Source organism: Gadus macrocephalus, chromosome 19 (genome assembly GCF_031168955.1).
Source record: "Gadus macrocephalus chromosome 19, ASM3116895v1".
Lineage (NCBI taxonomy): Eukaryota > Metazoa > Chordata > Actinopteri > Gadiformes > Gadidae > Gadus > Gadus macrocephalus.
Window position 1 is genome coordinate 17,576,565 of NC_082400.1, and position 24,382 is coordinate 17,600,946.

Here is a 24,382-nt window from a genome sequence, read left to right on the forward strand (position 1 = left end):
GAACAGAGGAGAGCTTATGGTGGCGGCTGACAACTTGCATTATACTCTAATATCCTGTACTCCAACTCGGTCGACTAAATATAAAATGAGGTTATGCTTGATCAATAAAAGTTTTTGTTCATCAATACTATTTATTCACGTGATAGCTTTTAGAAACATACCATGTCCCCGGGAACACCTTGGCCACCCTGTGAAGAAGCATCAGTGTTAGTCATAGACGAAACACGATAAACCCCAGACACAACATCTGCTCACGCCTCCGTTAGGCTCCTCGTTACCCGCTGGCCGGCAGAACCGGGAGGTCCAGACCTTCCCGGTCTCCCCGGCAACCCAGGAATACCATCTGTTCCGGAAGGCCCCTGTCGAGGGGAGGGAAAAGTATGCAATGTAATACCGCCGTAAACCAAAAGCTGAGACAGACTGGTGACCCCTGAGGCACTGAGGCCCCAACCAGAGGTGATAAAGTGATAACGGGAGAGGTGTAGACTGCTGGATGTAGACACACCCTCTACTGGGGCCAGTGGTTTCAAGGGGCCATAAGACAATCTTTATGTACCATTCAAGCAAAGTGGTTATTTCGCTAGGGGTCAAGCATCTCCTTAAGGGGTCAAGCACCCCACCCCACCCCACCGCCATAGGTGCTGGTGAAGAAGGCAAATGGGATAACAGTAGTTTATGTTTTTTCGATCAAGACAGAAAATAGAATACTTCTTCACAGAGCAGCGTGTCAGTACGTCACTGAGCCACTTGTCGACGTGCGTCATTACAGAGTGCTAACGTGGAGCAGGCGTACCGCAGCATTGCCAAGGGAAAAACACATCGATGTCACCACACATGTTGCTCTTCTGATGACTTAGTGAAAATACAACGTATTGCAGCGATTCTGCTGGTACAATAACATGTAGTTATCGGAAAACGGTTCATTTTGTCGTCATTCAGTCATTTGTCAGTAGGCTAAACGATTTGGGGAAATAATCTAATTATTTTGACAATATTGCGATTGCGATTTTTTTAATTTATTATGTTCTTTATGTTGTGTATTATTCACTAACAAATAAATAAATCATTCTTTAGTATGACCAACACAACATTGGAAGCAGTCAACATAAAAACTGCTCTTTCCTTTAGGCCAGGCCGATGTGGTGAGATTAATTTTTATTATAAACTTTATTTAACTATTGAATGAAAAAAAAGATAATAATAAATGAATCGTACTGATTTCCAGTCAGTAACGGTAACAAATCACTTTTTTTTATCGATTTGCATACCACGTTCTATTACATCGCGATTTCGATTTGAATTTGATTAATCGTGCAGCCCTATTTGTCAGCAATGAAAGTGGAAGTCTGTACTCAACATACTTGCTGTAGGTCATAGGAAACACATACGACTTGAGGACATAAGTAGAGAAAAGACAAAGTACAACGTGATTCCTTTTAAACTTCATGGAAAACTATGATGAAATGGAATATGCAAGTTATTAAAGTGATGTCTTTTAATAAAGAGTGTGGTTGGTAATTCTTCCCGGACAGAACCCATTTGATGTCTAGAAATAATGGAAGGTATTTGTCCCCATTAGTTTTCATATATCAACCACATAATTTTTTTAATAAATTGATGTAACAGAATCCGTTTTCTTACATCTTTTAGTTCAGTAATTAAGAAGTTACACAAAAGACAAATGCTGGTGGTTATTAAAACAATTAATGTCACCAAAATGATACGTAATAATGATAACATTTAATTGTGTGTAGCCGACACTAAGCTTCAACTTTCCACCCCTGATGTTATCCCCAGATAACCGGTCAGAACCAGAGGGTCACTTTCTCTTCCTGACGCTCTGTATACATAGGGCTTACTATTAAACATCCATCATCAAAGCTGTAATTAAGGCCTTTATTAATAAACAAAGCCCTTAATTACAGTCACAGATTTGAAGACAGAATTTAACGTTTTAGTGTTTAAACTGAAGACTTATATAGCGGACGGATACTATTGCCAGATGAAGGCAGCAGAACGGAGCTCCTGTAACTATTGACTATTACATAAAACCGGCTGGTTATAATGGTTATAATTATCCAAATAACTCCCAGCTGTGTGGTGTATATCCCCAGTCTGCTCTCGGTATTTGCTTTCAGCTGATGCACTAAATATACTAACACACTGTCGCCACTTCCCACAGAGAGATGCATGGATGCAAAGCATTGAAGCCCAGATGAAGGGTGATCGAAATTGACCAATGTTTAATGATGAGAGCATTTTAACATTTAACATTTAACGTTTTACCTATATTGGTTCTGAAAGTGGTGCCGATATATTCTTGGTTATCTATGCATCGATATACAGAAACTTAATTGGGTTCCTAACATGCATGCACTGTGAAAATGTGTGTGTGTTGGTGTTGCTGTGGAAATTACATCCCTTAAACCCTTCCAAGGAAACAGGGCAGGAAACCGCCGAATAAAGTTTAAGGCCAATATTTAGAACTTCAAAAAAAGGAATACAGAAGCCAAGCTGGTCTGCAGAACACCAACTTCCTTTTCCAGTTTTTATAACCTCAGTTCTGTGATTCCTCCCATGAGCTCCAAGCCAGGGTTGTAATCAAACAATGGCAATACCTGGCTTTAACGTCAACTAACTTCTGTTTCTTCCTCTGTTCATGGTCTTTAAGTTCAACTGGGTGAAAGGCCACAAACCTATCACCCAGTTTCCCCTCATCCTTTAACATTGCCTCCCCTTATCCGTCAAGGAACACTGAGTTCCCCTCTTTCCTAGCCTTCCACATCCATTCCAGTCACAACACTTTTTAGGTTGTCCCGACCTCATCAGAAGAAATCTATTGTACAAGGAAAATTAGTACATAATGATGGCAGAGAACATCGGATGATCTTCTTTAAGAGGCTCTCTTTTCCAAGCTTAACTCATTCATATAGCATATAAGGCAAGATATTACCGTAATCATAATCCTTCAAAGGATGGAGTCAAATTCTCTCTCAGTGTGTGTGTGCGTGCGTGGTGGTTCTGAATTACCTTCTCCCCTCTGTCCCCTTTGGATGGAGCAAAGGGATCTGGCCTTCCAGGGGTTTGTTGAAATCTCTGCAGACAGACAGACAGACAGACAGACAGACAGACAGACAGACAGACAGACAGACAGACAGACAGAACAATGAAAGAAAACCGATGCTTTGGTCAGAAAACCGATTAGAATAATTTGTAGAGGAATCAAATGTGAAGACCTTGCATTGCAACCCGTAGATACAAAATAATTTTCATCTTCAAAACTCACCAATCCTCCAAGACCAGAGCCAGTTCCCTACAGGAAGAAATGTTTATTCAACTATTTCAGAGAAGAACTCCAGGTTAAATCCTAAAGTTATGTCATAAATAATCACAATCATTTTAAAAGGTTAATTTAACTCACCTTTTCACCTTTCTGTCCCTGAAAGTGGATATTGACATAAGGTTATGAAAAACTACAGGCTCAAGATTTTTATAAAAGCAATCTGTAAAAAACATTTGCATTGATTATTTTTCCCCAAAAAAACAGATGTGTTGTTGTAGACTGCACTCAAAGGGGTGACATTATGCCACCAGGGATGAGTTTGATTAGCCATTACAAGCCGTTCGAAAAACAGCCCTTTTCCTGTGTTGTTGTTTCTTTCCACCTAGATCTATTCTTGATAGATCAGTCTACCAGCTTACCACCTGGACTACCAGCTTACCACCTGGACTGTAGCAAGTGTTGCTCATCTATCCATCATACATCTAGCAAAAGGCTTGTAATGGCTAATCACACTCACACCTGGTGGCATAATATCACCTCTTTAAGAAATAAGCGGTACGCTCTGATATAAAAAACAGCAGGGCTGGACCATTCCCCTTGATCTATCACAGAGTCGATCATAACCTGTGGTCCGGCTGTTAGTGACAGGGCTATGGAACAGTGACATCAGAGACCATGTGTGAGCCTGTTAGTGACAGGGCTATGGAACAGTGACATCAGAGACCATGTGTGAACCTGTTAGTGACAGGGCTATGGAACATTGACATCAGAGACCATGTGTGAGCCTGTTAGTGACAGGGCTATGGAACAGTGACATCAGAGACCATGTGTGAGCCTGTTAGTGACAGGGCTATGGAACAGTGACATCAGAGACCATGTGTGAGCCTGTTAGTGACAGGGCTATGGAACAGTGACATCAGAGACCATGTGTGAACCTGTTAGTGACAGGGCTATGGAACAGTGACATCAGAGACCATGTGTGAGCCTGTTAGTGACAGGGCTATGGAACAGTGACATCAGAGACCATGTGTGAGCCTGTTAGTGACAGGGCTATGGAACAGTGACATCAGAGACCATGTGGGAGCCTGTTAGTGACAGGGCTATGGAACAGTGACATCAGAGACCATGTGTGAGCCTGTTAGTGACAGGGCTATGGAACAGTGACATCAGAGACCATGTGTGAACCTGTTAGTGACAGGGCTATGGAAAAGTGACATCAGAGACCATGTGTGAACCTGTTAGTGACAGGGCTATGGAACAGTGACATCAGAGACCATGTGTGAACCTGTTAGTGACAGGGCTATGGAACAGTGACATCAGAGACCATGTGTGAGCCTGTTAGTGACAGGGCTATGGAACAGTGACATCAGAGACCATGTGTGAGCCTGTTAGTGACAGGGCTATGGAACAGTGACATCAGAGACCATGTGGGAGCCTGTTAGTGACAGGGCTATGGAACAGTGACATCAGAGACCATGTGTGAGCCTGTTAGTGACAGGGCTATGGAACAGTGACATCAGAGACCAGGTGGGAACCTGTGGATCACCTTCATACACTTGGACAGACATGAAGGTCCCTCTGGTTCCTTCAGCTCCTCGGCGTCCCCAGTGGGAGGGTCTAGCTGGGAGGACTGGGAATACAACCACAACACAACCATAACCATAACACAACCATAACCACAACACAACCATAGGTGCATGCATTAAACCATATCACATCCTTAAGGACAATAATAATAGAGACGACACCTCAGTCACTCTGTACGTCTTCTCTTTGAAATTTGTTTGAAAGTACGGCTAAACCCGCGCTGTAGCTCTTTTCACTGCTCTCTTTCATTTAAGACGAAACTGTGTTGATTAAATGTGACACTCAATCAATATTTTTACTGATAATCAACATAGTTCTCAACAGAGCAAACTGATTCGGAGAGGAAAGGTAGGACATTTTAAATAATATAGTCAAAACTGTATATCATATCATTTTAAAGAATATCAATGAAAAAGCAGTAAAAACACGTCTGATTATGACATTCTCAACATGTCTTGTGCGCTCCCTCCCGGCCTCACCTGGTCCGCCAGCTGGTACTCAGACAGCAGCGCCTCGCTGCACAGGCTGTGGATGAACTCCCGCTCCACCGAGGGAAAGTCCTCAAAGGTGGGGGAGAAGAAGATGTTCTTGTAGCTGGTGGGGGCGGCGATCAGCTTCAGCTCCTCCAGGTCTGCGTTAGCCACCCCCACCGCCAGAATACTGACGCCTGATGGACAGACAGACGTGGCTCGCTACACATTGACCTTTCATTCATATTTGACCTAAAAATACAGGCTATTTTAAAAAGGTTGCATAAATGGGGTGTTTATACAAATAGACCGCTTCATGATTCATAGCCCAAAATCAAACTACTGCTAATCATTTCACTCACTGGGTAATCTGTATCATGCGCCGATGTTGATTGGGTCAAATTTCTTTGATTTTGCGATGATAATAATAATAATAAGTAATTGGGTCAGAGGCAAAGTAGGCTGAGTATCAGCAATTATGTTTATCAAAAATAAGGGCTTGACTAAGACATTATTGGGACTACCAGGGAGTTGCGTGCGTGTGTGCGTTGATGCGTGCGCGTGTACGGTCTTGCAGTCGTGCAGGCGTGCTTGTGTGCGTGCGTGCGTGCGTGCGTGGGTGCGTGCGTGGGTGCGTGCGTACCCAGAGCGCGTGCCATCCTGGAGGGGGGCAGCACGTCGTCCTGGGCCCGGCCGTCCGTGATCAGCACCATGACGTGGGCCACGTCCTGCCTCATCCCCTGGGCCTCCTGGAACACGTCCTCCAGCACGAAGCCCATGCTCTGCCCTGGGGGGGGGGGGGGGTTAGAGGAACGTGGAGGTAACCCTAACATAAGCCCATGCTCTGCCCTGGGGGGGGGGGGGGGGGGGGGGGTTAGAGGAACGTGGAGGTAACCCTAACATAAGCCCATGCTCTGCCCTGGGGGGGGGGGGGGGGGTTAGAGGAACGTGGAGGTAACCCTAACATAAGCCTGTGCAGAGTGTGGTGGACGGTGGCTGGTTGAAGCAGCCTCAGCCGGCCCGAGGCAGACTGACCGGGCTCCGGGGCTGGCGAGGCTGCACACCTGCTGCACATTGAGCGATGAAAGTGCCCACTGGTTGAACTAGCCAGCCCCACACACACTCATCTGCAGCATGGAACACCAGCTCAGGCCTCCATGTCAATCAACCTCTACAATAAACCGGTTTTCCAACATCCCCAACCTGGGCCTCTTTCTGGAGGAACCCAGTAGGAGCCACCTAGGAGGAGTGTGGGAGCCCCCTAGTTGGCATGTAGCATGGACCGTGCTACAGCCTGCTTTTACATGACGTTGAACATCATCTACAGGTCATGTAATGACCTGTAGATGCATTTAGGTCTCGTGGTTTGGGCGTCCTGGTTCAACGCGATGTAGGCAGTCTACCTGTTTGAGTTCTGGAGCTAGATGCCTAACCACTAACCTGCTAACCCTAACCTGCTAACCACTAACCACTAACCTGCTAACCCTAACCTGCTAACCACTAACCTGCTAACCCCTAATCACTAACCTGCTAACCCCTAACCTGCTAACCACTAACCACTAACCCTAACCTGCTAACCACTAACCTGCTAACCCTAACCTGCTAACCACTAACCACTAACCTGCTAACCACTAACCTGCTAACCCCTAATCACTAACCTGCTAACCCCTAACCTGCTAACCCTAACCTGCTAACCCCTAACCACTTACCTGCTAACCCCTAACCACTTACCTGCTAACCCCTAACCTGCAAACCCTAACCTGCTAACCACTAACCCCTAACCTGCTAACCCTAACCTGCTAACCACTAACCCCTAACCTGCTAACCCTAACCTGCTAACCCTAACCTGCTAACCCCTAACCTTCTAACCACTAACCTGCTAACCCTAACCTGCTAACCCCTAACCTGCTAACCCTAACCTGCTAACCCCTAACCATTAACCTGCAAACCCTAACCTGCTAACCCCTAACCTGCTAACCACTAACCTGCTAACCCTAACCTGCTAAATACTTACCTGCTAACCCTAACCTGCTAACCCTAACCTGCTAACCCCTAACCTGCTAACCCCTAACCTGCTAACCCCTAACCTGCTAACCCCTAACCTGCTAACCCTAACCTGCTAACCCTAACCTGCTAACCCTAACCTGCTAACCCCTAACCTGCTAACCCCTAACCACTAACCCTAACCTGCTAACCCCTAACCTGCTTACCCCTAACCTGCTTACCCCTAACCTGCTAACCCCTAACCACTAACCCTAACCTGCTAACCCTAACCTGCTAACCCCTAACCACTAACCCCTAACCTGCTAACCCTAACCTGCTGACCCTAACCTGCTCATGAATAGAAGCTCAATGGTAAATAGTTTTGCTGCACTATGATATCATTGAGGAAGTCGTGTCACATTCACCAAAGCTCTCATGACTCACAACCCGTCTAACATCACATGTCAGTGTCTGAGGGGGTATTTTAAGGCCCTTTCACACCTCTTCAATTCAAATCAGTTTCTGCTGAACATTGGAGCATCTCTGACTTTCATTCGAGATCCGGTGCACACCAAACACTCAACAAAGAAGCAACTTCAAATCCCGTATCAGATTCCTAAACTATAGGTGGGAAAAAAAGCAATCAAAGATGATGGCCCATAATCTGAGTCCGAGCTCAGCTTTTGTTCGTGGTCTTAAGATATGTCATGTCAACGTGTGTGTGTGTGTATGCGTGTGTTTGGTGTGTTCCAGAGACCTGTTCTGGTGTTCCCTCCACCATAGCGCAGTGCTCGGATGGCTCTGAGCAGAGAGTTTCGGTCCTTGAAGGCGTTCAGACGGAATTCTATCCGCGGCTCGTTGCTGAAGGGAACTAAGGCAAACTGAGATGGAGAGAAAATGATGAGGGAAACTTTGTTTAGTATCAGAAAAATAAAAAAATCCACATACATTGGTTCTCTACAAACCAATACTACTAATTTTGGCAGTTTCAACATGCAAATCATTACGACATTAGGCTAATTCCCCCGCTCGTTGTTGATTGGCTGACCTGAGTGCCCTGAGGACCAATGATAGGGAAGTACGTGGCTGCTCTGAAGAGAAAGTCCTTGATTTTGTCAAAGTTGTTTGCGCTGATGCTGGACGACTCATCCACCAAGAACACAATGTCGGCTTTGACCTTACCGCACGCTGTCAATAAGGAGAGCAAAATAAATGAAACAGTAACAGCACAAAACACAACCACACACACACACACACACACACACACACACACACACACACACACACACACACACACACACACACACACACACACACACACACACACACACACACACACACACACACAGTCACAGATGAGCAAACGCCAAAAAGTAAAATGGTATAATAATCCGCTTCCCCGCTCGTTAACTGTCTACGTTGATGATGGTGTTCATCAACATGTATACCGTGTATATCTAATAGGTAATAACGTCTCTGTGGTCTCAACCTTACCTGGCCCAGCAGGGGGCGTTGTCTCTGCTTTGGGCACTGGGGGGGGGCTGGTGGGAGTGACGGCTGCCATGGTAACCACGCTGGTCAGGGTCCTGGCGGGGGTGGGGCTGCTCTTGGGGGTTCCTCGATCCCCCGTGGGTACGGCGACGGCCACGGGAGGGGAGGCGGGGTCGAGGCGAGATGAGGGTGGAGCTACTGGCTGGACTGGTACCAGGGGAGGAGCTACTGGCCGGACTGGTACCAGGGGAGGAGCTACTGGCCGGACTGGAACCAGGGGAGGAGCTACTGGCCGGACTGGTACCAGGGGAGGAGCTACTGGCCGGACTGGTACCAGGGGAGGTTCCGGAGCCACTGGGGAGGTGCAACACCCAGTATTAGTTTACTGGTATTAGTTTTAAAGTAAACTAAAGTACAGACACTTTATATCATACTTCCCTCTAAAGCCCAAAATATAGGGAGCAGAAATTGTGCTTCAAGTTTGAAGCGTGACAGAAATCAGATCAAGAATCAAGTTGTTCCAACAGAGATACCACAGAGTGTTTCACATCATGGGCATATGATGTGAAACGACCGGTGGTGTCGGAGCTTAGGGCGGGACTTGACGCTTCCGCGAGTTCAGTCTAAACTCTAGACGACAACCTATCCCTGAACCACAGGGGGTGCTTTCTACGTAGGACAGTTGTCTACATCTCTCGTAGAACCGTTCGTTTTAGGCCGAGAAAGTCTTCACAATCCCACAGCCGTTTCACCTGAGCAGATTCTGAAGAGTGTCTTATGTTAACGAGGCCAGAGTGTCTTATCTTAACGAGGCCAGAGTGTCTCATGTTAACGAGGCCAGAGTGTCTCATGTTAACGAGGCCAGAGTGTCTCATGTTAACGAGGCCAGAGTGTCTCATGTTAACGAGGCCAGAGTGTCTCATGTTAACGAGGCCAGAGTGTCTTATCTTAATGAGGCCAGAGTGTCTGATGTTAACGAGGCCAGTGTCTTATCTTAACGAGGCCAGAGTGTCTGATGTTAACGAGGCCAGAGTGTCTGATGTTAACGAGGCCACAGTGTCTTATCTTAATGAGGCCAGAGTGTCTCATGTTAACGAGGCCAGAGTGTCTGATGTTAACGAGGCCAGTGTCTTATCTTAATGAGGCCAGAGTGTCTTATGTTAACGAGGCCAGAGTGTCTGATGTTAACGAGGCCACAGTGTCTTATCTTAATGAGGCCAGAGTGTCTGATGTTAACGAGGCCAGAGTGTCTGATGTTAACGAGGCCACAGTGTCTTATCTTAATGAGGCCAGAGTGTCTCATGTTAACGAGGCCACAGTGTCTTATGTTAACGAGGCCAGAGTGTCTTATCTTAACGAGGCCAGAGTGTCTGATGTTAACGAGGCCAGAGTGTCTGATGTTAACGAGGCCAGAGTGTCTCATGTTAACGAGGCCAGAGTGTCTTATCTTAACGAGGCCAGAGTGTCTCATGTTAACGAGGCCAGAGTGTCTGATGTTAACGAGGCCATAGTGTCTCATGTTAACGAGGCCAGAGTGTCTGATGTTAACGAGGCCAGAGTGTCTCATGTTAACGAGGCCATAGTGTCTTATCTTAACGAGGCCAGAGTGTCTGATGTTAACGAGGCCAGAGTGTCTCATGTTAACGAGGCCAGAGTGTCTCATGTTAACGAGGCCAGGGTGTCTCATGTTAACGAGGCCAGAGTGTCTTATCTTAACGAGGCCATAGTGTCTTATCTTAACGAGGCCAGAGTGTCTGATGTTAACGAGGCCATAGTGTCTGATGTTAACGAGGCCAGAGTGTCTGATGTTAACGAGGCCAGAGTGTCTGATGTTAACGAGGCCAGAGTGTCTCATGTTAACGAGGCCAGAGTGTCTCATGTTAACGAGGCCAGAGTGTCTCATGTTAACGAGGCCAGAGTGTCTGATGTTAACGAGGCCAGGGGGGGCTGTGCTTACGTATCCTCTGGTAGACGGTGGTGACGGGGCCCTCCACCTCCCCGTACAGAGGTCTGATGGTGAAGATGTAGGTCCGGCCGTACAGAAGGTCCAGCACCTTGTAGGAGGTGGCCAGGCCCAGGGTCTCCGTCTTGGTGTCCAGCTCTACGGGGGAGGTAGAGTGAGTGAGGGAGGGAGAGAGATGGATCATGGAGAACCTGTTCTCCCTAAGATAATAAACAAAGTTATTCAAAAGTCATGAGCGCCTCAGAAGGTCTCCTGCTCCGGTCAAACTGACATGCGTCGGAAGCCGCAGCGTTCCCTGTCAATCCTCCGGGGATAACCAGGGTGGGAGCTGAGGTCCCGGGAATGGGATGGAGATGTTGAGGAGGGGGGGGGGGGGTGTGTGAGCGGTAGGGGTGGGGTGACCTCTTACCTGAGATGTGTAGGATGGGGGGGGATGTGTGTGAGCGGTAGGGGTAGGATGACCTCTGACCTGAGATGTGTAGGATGGATGGGGGGGGGGGGGGGGGTGTGAGCGGTAGGGGTGGGGTGACCTCTGACCTGAGATGTGTAGGAGGGGGGGGGGGGGGGGGGGAGCGGTAGGGGTAGGGTGACCTCTGACCTGAGATGTGTAGGAGGGGGGGGGGGGGGGGGTGTGAGCGGTAGGGGTGGGGTGACCTCTGACCTGAGATGTGTAGGAGGGGGGGGATGTGGGCGGTAGGGGTAGGGTGACCTCTGACCTGAGATGTGTAGGGGGGGGGGGATGTGAGCGGTAGGGGTAGGGTGACCTCTGACCTGAGATGTGTAGGAGGGGGGGGGGTGTGTGAGCGGTAGGGGTAGGGTGACCTCTGACCTGAGATGTGTAGGAGGGGGGGGATGTGAGCGGTAGGGGTAGGGTGACCTCTGACCTGAGATGTGTAGGAGGGGGTGTGTGAGCGGTAGGGGTAGGGTGACCTCTGACCTGAGATGTGTAGGAGGGGGGGGGGGGGGTGTGAGCGGTAGGGGTAGGGTGACCTCTGACCTGAGATGTGTAGGAGGGGGGGGATGTGAGCGGTAGGGGTAGGGTGACCTCTGACCTGAGATGTGTAGGAGGGGGTGTGTGAGCGGTAGGGGTAGGGTGACCTCTGACCTGAGATGTGTAGGAGGGGGGGGGGGGGGGGTGAGCGGTAGGGGTAGGGTGACCTCTGACCTGAGATGTGCCTCCATGACAGCAGGTACCCCGAGGCCCCGGCCACGCTGGCCCAGCTGAGCAGCGTGCCGCTGTCCGTGGTGTTGAGCGCTGTGAAGCCGTTCACCTTGGGCAGGTCCACTGGGACAGAGAGCAGACGCACTCTCACTCTACCTTAGTTCATCATTAATATTTTCAATAAAACTCCTTGAGTACATTATCATTCTTGTGTTTCTATGTTTTTATATTTATACATTAGATTTTTAAAAGAATAAGTACAAAGCTGCAAAAAAAACAACATCAATATTGATTAATGACAACATAATATTCACTAAACATGACAATGCATTTTTTCTTAGGTCAAAGATGAGTTAATGAACAGAAAATAAAATAGAAAAACTCAATGAAAAGTTGATGTCAAACAAGTATTTTCACTTTCCTGCAAAAGACACGTCAGCAACATATAACGACCACAGTATTTAGCGTCCAGGGTTGGACTCACGTGTGCGAGCGGTGACCAGTGCCGGGCTCCCCTCCCTGCTGCCCAACATGGAGGACACCTGGATCTTATAGGCCGAGCTGCCCTGCAGGTCGGGGATGGTGAAGGTGGTGGCAGGGGCTGGCACAAGCTGGGACTTCACACCGCCCCCTAGAGGCGGGCCGGCACATTACAAGGTTCAGTCAATACGCAGGTCAGAGTTTAGAATACTGGGATGTAGCCTGATGCCAGGCAAGCTCCAATCTGGGCGACCATGGTGTTCCTCTTGCTTTGCTTCACATTTGTTTCAACGGATGATGTTACTGGATCCTGAATCAGTAATTAGCTGTAAACAGTGAACACAAACTCAACGTGCTCTAGTTAGACAGTAGAGACGTGTGTGTAAGGTTTACATTCAACACAGTGTAGACCGACCACCGCAGATAATAAAAACCCTTCTGAATTTCGTAACAGGAAACAAGAAGCTCGGGGAAAGTTAGAAATGGAACATTGTGCGTTGGAACCAGAGATGATATCAGATCATCCTCAGTGACCCAGAAAAAGATTAATTGATATTAATTGATCGATTTAGGGTAAAAAATAATAATAAACTGAATCAAATATCAAAAATAGGCTGAAAAGTGGAGCAATGACTTGTGCTGAGCGGTGGTCGGGGAGGGAGGGGGGGGGGGTGTTCCTACCCTGGAAGTGGCTCCAGGAGACCTTGTAGCCCGTCACCCCGTGGGTGGCCCTCCAGGACAGGCTGATGGAGTTGACCTCGATGTCCACCACCTTCACCTCCCTCACGGTCTGGATCAGCTCCGACCCCGAGAGCGCGGCTAGCAGAGCACAGGGTTTCAGTCCCACCTCCGGAAGGATCACTAGGACGCCTCCCCTCATGCAACATGTCAGGGCGTGAACACAACATGGATTTCACTCCGATCGGGATGTAACTTAATTTCAGTGAATTGAATTTGGTCATGATTTCAATTTGTGAAAATGTGTGACCTGACTTTTAGCCAATGCCATGATATCCTGTGGTTAGGGAGTTCGATTCCCAGCCAAAGTGTTCCGGGCTCGATGCCCAATGTCTGCATCCTGATCCTGACCTGTAGGCAAGAAGCCCTCAAGCTAACCTCTACCTGCTCCTAATGACCTTCATCCGGATCAATGCAAGCTGCGTCCGATGAAACAAACATTGCCGCAAATGACAACATAGTTAGTAGTTAAATGCTCCTACAAAGCTGGGACCAGGCCTTGCGTCTCTCCATGCCGTAACGACCAGTGTTCACCGGGAACACGTCATATCTGCTCTTCCTCTCAGCCAGGCGCCTGTGTACTTAATGCAGAGAGCTCCTCACATTTTATTTTTGGTTTTCATTCGCAGCTAAAGATAAACCGCCACCCCCCCCTCAACAAACAGCCGGGACAGTGATCGGCTGATGAGGGGGTGTCCGACGCGGCGCCGGGGAAACCGCAGAGGATAAAACGGGAACAACAAAACACACGACGCGTCCATCAGACGGCGGCGGGAGACACGGCGGGGAGAGAGACCGCAGGGCTCTCCCGCCCGTCTCTCGCCCGTCCCCCTGCCCCTCTCTCGCCCGTCTCCCGCCCCTCTCTCTCCCCTCTCTCGCCCGTCTCTCGCCCCTCTCGCCCCACTCTCTCCCCTCCCTCACCCCTCTCTCTCCCCTCTCTCGCCCCTCTCTCGCCCCTCTCTCTCCCCTCCCTCGCCCCTCTCTCTCCCCTCTCTCTCCCCTCTCTCTCCCCTCCCTCGCCCCTCTCTCGCCCCTCTCTCACCACCCTCTTAATGACCATATCGAGGCGTTCCCCGCGGTGCTATTCAGGTCCTCAGTCTGGCTATCAGGCTGGGACGTCACATGACACGCAGACACAGACGTGCACGTATACAGACACATGAGTGTGCACATACACACATGCGTGTTTACACAGTGGTGCACACGGAGACGCAGGCACACACACATACACACACACGCAGGCGCTCACACGTATAAATACACACACGTACGCTTTAAGAAAGGGGGAGTTACACCCTCCATACAATGAGGATGATAGATAGGTAGGAGTATATTGCCGCTTTTCCACCGCACATGTAGCTCGACTCGACACGACTCGACACGACACGACTCGACACGGTAGCAGCACGGGTGCTTTTCCACCGCAAATAGTACCTCCTGGACGTGGGCGGGGTCGGCTGCGCGAAAGGGCCGTGACGTATTTGTGTACGCGACGCAAACAACACATACGCAACCCACACATGGACAGAACCCACATAACAACAATGGAGGACATCGATCGCATTACTATTATTAGCCGGCATGTTGAAGAAGTTGGAGAAGTGGAACATGTTGGCTGCGGCGCTGCTATGGCTGTTACCAGCATGGTTGCCATGTCGCTCTCGTGACTTCGTCACACTCTCTGGCCAATCAGTCGCCGGCCGTCTGCCGACGTCACCTTTTAGCATCGGCTCAGCTCGCTTGGAACCTAGAGCGAGTAGGTACTAGAAAAAGCAGCCACTTCAGGTACCAGATACCATGGTACCGCGGTGGAAACGCAAAAAATGCGAGCTGAGTCGAGTCGTGTCGAGTCATGTCGAGCTGGTACCATGCAGTGGAAAAGCGGCATAAGTAAATGTAAGTATGGGGTGTGAGAAAATGACAAACGTTCAGAATGACAGAGTGAGAGAGAGATAGAGCAAGAGATATTATAATATAACTGGGGGGAGAAAATGACTACTACTAATTATATACTATACATATATAATTAATATATCTTGAGATGTATAAACTTGAATTGTTAGAACAGCATGGCCTCCTATACCTGTGAATTGGGACAGGGATATCTCTGGCCCCTCCGTGTTGCCGTAGACGGCGTGGATGCTGACTGTGTAGGCCGTCCCGGGCCTCAGGCCTTCAACGCGCTGAAACAGGACACTCTTCTCCAGGTACCGGGACTGGGGGCTGGTACCATCATCTACACGCACACGCACACACACACGCACACGCACACGCACACAAACACACACACACACACACACACACACGATAATGAGCCAACAGAACACACTCAATTGATATCAGCATCTCTGCCTTTGAAGCACCGGTTTCAAAAACCCACCAGAAATCGATAACAAAAGATACAGAGTCATGCAGCGATGGAGCTATGCTTGAATACACAATGGCCCTTACCTGTCTTCCAGGTGACTTTATACTCAGTGGCGCCCACGATGGGACTCCACTCCACGTCGATGGAGGTGCTGGTGTAGGAGACCACCTCGAAGTTGGACACGTATCCGAGGGGGGCTGGAGGGCAGTGGGGGGGCCTTATTCACAGAGCGGCCATTTTGGTTCATCTTGGTTCTACATGCTCGCCCTTAGAGCCAAGATGGCTGCTGCTTTAATAAGGCCTCATATCTTCATTAGTTAGTACAGCTCAGCTATATGCATGTATAACTATTATTTAGCGTTTTACTTTGACACTGTTACATACTGTTATACACTGTTACATACTGTTATACACTGTTACATACTGTTATACACTGTTACATACTGTTATACACTGTTACATACTGTTATACACTGTTACATGCTGTTATACTGTTACATACTGTTATACTGTTACATACTGTGGAACACTGTTAAACACTGTTAAAGAGTGGGTCAGCTTAGCTCAGGAGGTAGAGCAGCTGTCTTGTAACCTGTAGGTTGCTAGTTTGATCCCCAGCTCCCCAGTGTTGATGTGTCCAAGTCGCTAAATGCCCTAATAACTAAACACTGTTAAACACGGTAAAGCGGCGGGACACTCACAGGTGCGGAAGGTGGCAGTGATGCCAGGTCCCACCACGGTGCCGAACAGCACGTAGAGGGACAGGACGTACTCTGTGTCGTACACCACGTTCCTCAGGTGGTACTCGGTGGTGCTGCTGTTCAGCGCCAGCTGCCGGGGCCGGTCCCGACCCGTGAACTCTGGAGGAACCAGAGGAGGAACCAGACGTTACGCTTTGAGCAGACGACCAGACGACCAGACGACCAGAGAGATCTCCTGTCTGGGATCAGTACCATCTTGTCTGTTATTATCTTATCAGTGTTTAGTCAAGCTATTACATGTTGACTTTAGCTATAGGAATGTGTTTGTTTTCTCAATAAAGGCCTAAGATATTAAATTAATTTAGGATATGAAGATGGGAGAATTTCAGTGAATAGAATGGTCAGGACTTCATAGAATTAGCAGCAGAGATTCACACATCATTAAAATAAAACAACGAGGGACAGTGATGAGTGGAGGATTAAAAAATAGCTGGTGTTAACATGTGACGATGGTCGCCACACTGAAGTTGATTGATGCAAATCGTTAAATAATAAATGTTGTGGACAATGATTTGAAATGACTCACCCAAGTCAGACCAGCCAATTCAGAACTAATAAACAGCAGATGAGAGCAACTAATTAATTATCCTCTGCAGGTTTGTGTGTGGAAGTTTGTGTGTGTGGAAGTTTGTGTGTGGATGTGTGTGTGTGTGTGTGTGTGTGTGTGTGTGTGTGTGTGTGTGTGTATATCCCCAGGCCAGTCTGCACTCTGTGTGTGTGTGTTTGTGTGTGAGTGAGTTAGTGTGTGTCCCCCAGGCAAGTCTGTAGCCTGTGCGTGTGTGTGTGTGCGTGCGTGCGTGCGTGCGTGTGTGTGCGTGCGTGTGTTTGTGCGTGTGTGTGTGTACCATGTGTGGGCACCCAGGCCAGTCTGTAGCCTGTGCGTGTGCGTGTGTGTGTGTGTGTGTGTGTGTGTGTGTGTACCATGTGTGGGCCCCCAGGCCAGTCTGTAGCCTGTATGTGTGCGTGTGCGTGTGTGTGTGTGTGTGTGTGTACCATGTGTGGGCCCCCAGGCTAGTCTGTAGCCTGTATGTGTGCGTGTGTGTGCGCGTGTGTGTGTGTGTGTGTGTGTGTACCATGTGTGGGCCCCCAGGCCAGTCTGTAGCCCGTGGCCCCGGGGACTCTGTTCCATGACACCACAGCACTGTTGGTGTTCACTGCTGCCACCTTCAGGGACTGGACCGCACCACTCTCCACTGGGGGGGGGGGGGGGACATAATTCACATTCATACCAACAGGCCACATCTGCCCCTACCAATTAGAGAGGCTTCCATCTCCTCCTAGGGAGGGATCCGGAGCCTAGGGAGGCGTCCGGCTCATACAGGAGGCCATTCATCAGGCGTCAATTCTAGAGTTACGAGCGGTCAAAATGTTCGAGAGACCCAGTCGAGGCCACAAAAACATGAGAGAGAGAGAGAGAGAGAGAGAGAGAGAGAGAGAGAGAGAGAGAGAGAGAGAGAGAGAGAGAGCATCCAATCCTGTATTCAGCTGACTCTGGCTCCAGCAGCAGGCAGCTGTGTGTGCGGTGTTGTGCTCATGTGTGTGTGTGTGTGTGTGTGTGTGTGTGTGTGTGTGTGTGTGTGCGTGCGTGTGTGTGTGTGTGCGGTGCGGTGCTGCGCTCACGTGTCTTGGCCTTGCTGCTGGTGACCGGGCCCTCTATGTCCACGAAGATGGGGTTGATGGTGACGATGTACTCTGACCCCGTCCGGAGCCCCTGGATCATGTAGAACCTGTAGCTCTCTGCCAGGTTGATGTTCTCTATGTCGCCATCTGAGGGACGCACAGGGAGAACACATCAACACACTGCCGGCCTGCGACCAAAAGCTGCCCAAAGTGAAAAATCACACCCAGTTTAGTTGCTCTTCATGATAATCAATTAAAGAGAGATACAATTCATGATGGAGATAGAGAGAGAGAGAGAGAGAGAGAGAGAGAGAGAGAGAGAGAGAGAGAGAGAGAGAGAGGCAGAGAGAGAGAGAGAGAGAGAGAGAGAGAGAGAGAGAGAGACAGAGACAGAGACAGAGACAGAGAGAGACAGAGACAGAGACAGAGAGAGGGAGAGGCAGCCCAGCCGGCGGGCCTACCTGCGGACACCCAGGTGAGCCGGTACCCGGTGGCCCCCTTCACCGCCGACCACCGAGCCTGCAGCGTGTCCGTCGTGGCGTTCTGGACCAGCAGCTGCTCCACGGAAACCAGTTTCACTGCAAACACACGTAGTTAATATCATTAATGAGCTGTACAGCATCATGTTGAATAAGTACACCACGCAGTCAATAGCCTCAAGTCACTCTAAACTTTAGAGTGACGGTAGCCTCAGGTAGCTAAGGAAACAAGACCGCTTACAATGTCGTCTGAAGGACAGCACACGAGTACCGTGATTGGTGTTGAGTGCTATTTTAGCACAACAGGACACGATAACATGTTGATTTATTTATTGTACGTCAGTGATTTATTCAGGCTCATTGTCCTTACGTACCGACAGTTTCAGAGCGTTGAGTCTATTACTAACTTACCTGTTACTGCATTGGAAGAATATCTTGTCGTGGTCGGACATGACAAAAATTACGTTACCAATCTATCGGATACTGTGTGGAACTCGACTTTGTGTATGTTGTTGAACATATTTGCCAGTCATACCAAATATTTAGTGTAAAACAAAAAACATATTCATATTCAGTCATATTCAACGTCCGAAAGTGCAGGCCTGTATTTTTTTTACTTTAGGCTATTCTCAGCGGTCAAGCACAATGATGCAGCCGTTTGCTGTTTCGTTACCTATAAATCACCGCCCTCGTGTGGTGATACTATAGTATTACATCTGGACACGTTTTCTCTGAAGAATGGATGCTCCACTCTCGACATGACACCGCAGCGGTCTTATCATATTTAATTTGGTTTCCTTTCATGTTTAATTTTGGTTCAATCTGTGGATGTTTTCAATACATTCCCCCGTAGACATTTGTTCTCATTGAATTCATTCTATATTAAGATTCAGGCTCTGAACATTAACAGTCTATCTGCGGAGGTGTTTCCTGCTGACCAAACATCAGGGACCAAACCGTTGGCGGAGCTTACGCGTTTGGCCCACTATGGAGACTGGTTCGCTGGGGCCCTCGGGGTACACAGCATAGATAGTGACGGTGTACTTTTTATCTTCTTCCAAGCTGTCAATCACATGGGTGGAGGCGTCGCCAGGGAGAAGGCTCTCATAGGTCAGGCCCGGTCGGTTGGCTGGAACACACACACACACACACACACACACACACACACACACACACACACACACACACACACACACACACACACACACACACACACACCAGGAGGAACAATGCGTTAACGAGGGCAATTGTACACTATATTGCCGCTTTTCCACCGCACATGTAGCTCGACTCGACACGACTCGACACGACACGACTCGACACGGTAGCAGCACGGGTCCTTTTCCACCGCAAATAGTACCTCCTGGACGTGGGCGCGGTCGGCTGCGCGAAAGGGCCGTGACGTATTTTTGTACGCGACGCAAACAACACCTACGCAACCCACACAGCTGTGTTCGAAATCGTTCCCTATCATGGATGTAGTGCACTAAATAGGGTGCACGCCATTTTGTAGGGTGTTCGAATTCTCAGTGGTCCACTATATAGTGGACCTAAAATAGGGTACATACGATGTTCCCTACATGTTACTCCCGTATACCACAATGCAATGCGGTTGTATTTTTCCAGGGGAGAAGAAGAAGCCGAATAACCGCGAAAACTAATACATTTAATGATGGAGTCTCCGGCTTTCGTTTAGAAATGTCAACAATTTATTTGTGATTTGACATAGAATATTTAACATTCAAAATTAATTAAACAAGGAAATGTAACATTCAACATCAATACAACCTCCAGCTTTCGTCGTGAGTGACCGGTTTGTTTGTTTGTTTACATGATGTGGGCGCATCTGTCTGCGTCACACAAATACCCGGCGCATTTACTGACGCAAATGACGTTTAGAAATGTTCAGCGTAGTGTCCAAATTCTCGTTCCCTATTCCCTATATAGTGCACTATATCATGTACACTATATAGGGAATAGGGAACGAGTGTATAGGGAACGATTTCGAACACAGCTCATGGACAGAACCCACATAACAACAATGGAGGACATCGATGCGATGGTATTCGTGTTCGTATTATTAGCTGGCATGTTGAAGAAGTTGAAGAAGTGGAATATGTTGGCTGCGGCGCTGCTATGGCTGTTACCAGCATGGTTGCCATGTCGCTCTCGTGACTTCGTCACACTCTCTGGCCAATCAGTGGCCGGCCGTCTGCCGACGTCACCTTTTAGCATCGGCTCAACTCGCTTGGAACCTAGAGCAAGGCGGTACTAGAAAAAGCAGCCACTTCAGGTACCAGATACCATGTTTTCGCGGTGGAAACGCAAAAAATGCGAGCTGAGTCGAGTCGAGTCGTGTCGAGCTGGTACCATGCAGTGGAAAAGCGGCTATAGTGTTTATACAGTGTGTGTGTGTGTGTGTGTGTGTGTGTGTGTGTGTGTGTGTGTGTGTGTGGTGTGTGTGTGTGTGTGTGTGTGTGTGTGTGTGTGTGTGTGTGCGTGTGTGTGTGTGTGTGTGTGCATGCGTTTTTGTTTCAAGATAGTAATGAACACTTTAAAGAACACTTTAAAGATGTGTGTTTGGTTCCCATGAGGTATGCGGGAAGACATTAAACACATCAAAACATCCCAAAATTAGGGGGATTCAAATACGTTTTCGAACTGTTACTCTTTGCTTGGTATATTTTTGTTGAAAAACGACCAAGATGGTGGGCTTGAACTTTAAATATTTTCAGGAACTTCAGATCACATGACCGAAACCGTCGTATGAACCGACGTAGCATCTGTCGGAGGACTGATTGATCTGCTCGGTTCTTCCAGAAGCACCTTGCTATTTCCCCGGTCTCTCTGGGGGTCTCTCTCTCTCTCTCTCTGGGGGGGTCTCTCTCTCTCTCTCTCTGGGGGGGTCTCTCTCTCTCTCTCTCTCTATCTCTCTGTTGGGGTATCTCTCTCTCTGTGGGGGTCTTTGTGTGGGTCTCTCTCTGTGGGGGTCTCTCTCTGTTGGGGGTCTCTCTCTCTGTGGGTCTCTCTCTCTCTCTGTGGGTCTCTCTCTCTCTTTCTCTCTCTCTGTGTGGGTCTCTCTCTCTGTGGGGGTCTCTCTCTGTGGGGGTCTCTCTCTCTCTCTGTGGGTCTCTCTCTGCAGGTCTCTTTCTCTCTCTGTGGGGGTCTTTCTCTCTGTGGGTCTCTCTCTCTTTCTCTCTGTGGGTCTCTCTTTCTCTCTGCAGTCTCTCTTTCTCTCTGCAGGTCTCTCTCTCTCTGTGGGGGTCTCTCTCTGTGTGGGTCTCTCTCTCTCTCTGTGGGTCTCTCTCTCTCTCTCTGTGGGGGTCGCTCTCTCTCTCTCTGCAGGTCTCTCTCTGCGGGGGTTTCTCTCTTTGTGTGGGTCTCTCTCTCTCTGTGGGTCTCTCTCTCTGTGGGGGTCTCTCTCTGTGGGGGTCTCTCTCTCTGTGGGGGTCTCTCTCTGTGGGGGTCTCTCTCTGTGGGTCTCTCTCTCTCTGTGGGGGTCTCTCTCTCTGTGGGGGTCTCTCTCTTTCTGTGGGTCTCTCTCTCTCTGTGGGGATCTCTCTCTCTGTGGGTCTCTCTCTCTGTGTGGGTCTTTCTCTCTCTATCTCTCTCTCTCTGTGGGTCTCTCTCTCTCTGCAGGTCTCTCTCTCTCTGTGGGGGTCTCTCTCTCAGTGGGTCTCTCTCTATGTGGGGGTCTCTCTCTCTCTGTGTGGGTCTCTCTCTTTCTGTGGGTCTCTCTCTCTGTGGGGATCTCTCTCTCTCTGTGGGTCTCTCTCTCTCTGTGTGGGTCTTTCTCTCTCTCTATCTCTCTCTCTCTGTGGGTCTCTCTCTCTCTGCAGGTCTCTCTATCTCTCTCTGTGGGAGACTCTCTCTTTCTCTCTGTGGGTCTCTCTCTCTTTCTCTCTGTGGGTCTCTCTCTCTGCAGGTCTCTCTCTCTGTGGGGGTCTCTCTCTCTGTGTGGGTCTCTCTCTCTCTCTGCAGGTCTCTCTCTCTCTGTGGGTCTCTCTCTCTGTGTGGGTCTCTCTCTCTCTCTGCAGGTCTCTCTCTCTCTGCGGGGGTCTCTCTCTCTCTTTGTGGGTCTCTCTCTCTGTGGGTCTCTCTCTCTACGGGGGTCTCTCTCTTTGTGGGTCTCTCTCTCTCTGTGGGTCTCTCTCTCTCTGTGGGGGTCTCTCTCTCTCTGTGGGGGTCTCTCTCTCTCTCTGTGGGGGTCTCTCTCTCTCTCTCTGTGGGTCTCTCTCTCTCTCTGTGGGGGTCTCTCTCTCTCTCTCTGTGGGTCTCTCTCTCTTTGGGTCTCTCCGTGTGTGTGGGTCTCTCTCTCTCTGTGGGTCTCTCTCTGTGGGTCTCTCTCTGTGGGTCTCTCTCTCTCTGTGGGGGTCTCTCTCTCTCTCTCTCTCTCTCTGTGTGGGTCTCTCTCTCTCTGTGGGTCTCTCTCTCTCTGCAGGTCTCTCTCTCTCTGTGGGTCTCTCTCTCTCTCTGCAGGTCTCTCTCTCTCTCTCTCTGTGGGTCTCTCTCCTCTGCAGGTCTCTCTCTCTCTGTGTGGGTCTCTCTCTCTCTGTGGGGGTCTCTCTCTCTCTCTCTGTGTGGGTCTCTCTCTCTTTGGGTCTCTCTCTCCGTGTGGGTCTCTCTCTCTCTGTGGGTCTCTCTCTCTCTCTGCAGGTCTCTGTCTCTGTGGGGGTCTCTCTCTCTCTCTCTGTGTGGGTCTCTCTCTCCGTGTGGGTCTCTCTCTCTCTCTTTGTGGGTCTCTCTCTCTGTGGGTCTCTCTCTCTGCGGGGGTCTCTCTCTCTCTGTGGGTCTCTCTCTCTGTGGGGTCTCTCTCTCTCTCTGTGTGGGTCTCTCTCTCTCTCTCTGTGGGGGTCTCTCTCTCTGTGGGTCTCTCTCTCTTTGGGTCTCTCCGTGTGTGTGGGTCTCTCTCTCTCTGTGGGTCTCTCTCTCTCTGTGGGGTCTCTCTCTCTCTCTCTGTGTGGGTCTCTCTCTCTCTGTGGGTCTCTCTCTCTCTGCAGGTCTCTCTCTCTCTGTGGGTCTCTCTCTCTCTCTGCAGGTCTCTCTCTCTCTCTGTGGGTCTCTCTCTCTGCAGGTCTCTCTCTCTCTCTGTGTGGGTCTCTCTCTCTGTGGGGGTCTCTCTCTCTCTCTGTGTGGGTCTCTCTCTCTTTGGGTCTCTCTCTCCGTGTGGGTCTCTCTCTCTCTCTCTCTCTCTGGGTCTCTCTCTCTCTGCAGGTCTCTCTCTCTGTGGGGGTCTCTCTCTCTCTGTGTGGGTCTCTCTCTCTCCGTGTGGGTCTCTCTCTCTCTGTGGGGGTCTCTCTCTCTCTCTCTCTCTTTGGGTCTCTCTCTCCGTGTGAGTCTCTCTCTCTCTCTGTGGGTCTCTCTCTCTCTGTAGGTCTCTCTCTCTCTGTGGGTCTCTCTCTCTCTGTAGGTCTCTCTCTCTCTGTGGGGGTCTCTCTCTCTCTCTTTGGGTCTCTCTCTCCGTGTGGGTCTCTCTCTCTGTGGGTCTCTCTCTCTCTGCAGGTCTCTCTCTCTGTGTGGGTCTCTCTCTCTCTCTGTGGGGGTCTCTCTCTCTCTCTGTGTGGGTCTCTCTCTCTCTGTGGGGGTCTCTCTCTCTCTCTGTGTGGGTCTCTCTCTCTTTGGGTCTCTCTCTCCGTGTGGGTCTCTCTCTCTCTCTCTCTGTGGGTCTCTCTCTCTCTGTGTGGGTCTCTCTCTCTCTCTGTGTGGGTCTCTCTCTCTCTCCGTGTGGGTCTCTCTCTCTCTCTCTCTCTCTGCAGGTCTCTCTCTCTCTCTGCAGGTCTCTCTCTCTCTGTGGGTCTCTCTCTCTCTGCAGGTCTCTCTCTCTCTGTGGGTCTCTCTCTCTCTGCAGGTCTCTCTCTCTCTCTGGGGGTCTCTCTCTCTCTGCAGGTCTCTCTCTCTCTCTGGGGGTCTCTCTCTCTCTCTGTGGGTCTCTCTCTCTCTCCGTGTGGGTCTCTCTCTCTCTCTCTGCAGGTCTCTCTCTCTCTGCAGGTCTCTCTC

At 49.4% G+C, this 24,382-nt stretch overlaps 1 protein-coding gene across 1 annotated transcript in view; it reads right to left on the bottom strand.

The window, feature by feature from the left end:
- The window catches only part of col7a1l (collagen type VII alpha 1-like), a gene marked incomplete at its 5' end in the record, with an annotated part of 74,007 nt that overhangs the window by 41,963 nt on the left and 7,662 nt on the right, over window positions 1-24,382 (bottom strand). Inside the window, 22 exon segments of the mRNA XM_060039128.1 lie at window positions 162-188; window positions 279-359; window positions 3,031-3,096; window positions 3,287-3,313; window positions 3,422-3,439; window positions 4,830-4,913; window positions 5,350-5,537; window positions 5,984-6,127; window positions 8,081-8,204; window positions 8,372-8,511; window positions 8,818-9,168; window positions 10,772-10,915; window positions 11,943-12,062; window positions 12,424-12,570; window positions 13,101-13,238; window positions 15,241-15,393; window positions 15,609-15,722; window positions 16,227-16,385; window positions 17,360-17,479; window positions 17,907-18,053; window positions 18,368-18,484; window positions 19,359-19,514. Of these exon segments, the coding sequence (XP_059895111.1) occupies window positions 162-188; window positions 279-359; window positions 3,031-3,096; window positions 3,287-3,313; window positions 3,422-3,439; window positions 4,830-4,913; window positions 5,350-5,537; window positions 5,984-6,127; window positions 8,081-8,204; window positions 8,372-8,511; window positions 8,818-9,168; window positions 10,772-10,915; window positions 11,943-12,062; window positions 12,424-12,570; window positions 13,101-13,238; window positions 15,241-15,393; window positions 15,609-15,722; window positions 16,227-16,385; window positions 17,360-17,479; window positions 17,907-18,053; window positions 18,368-18,484; window positions 19,359-19,514 (2,765 nt within the window).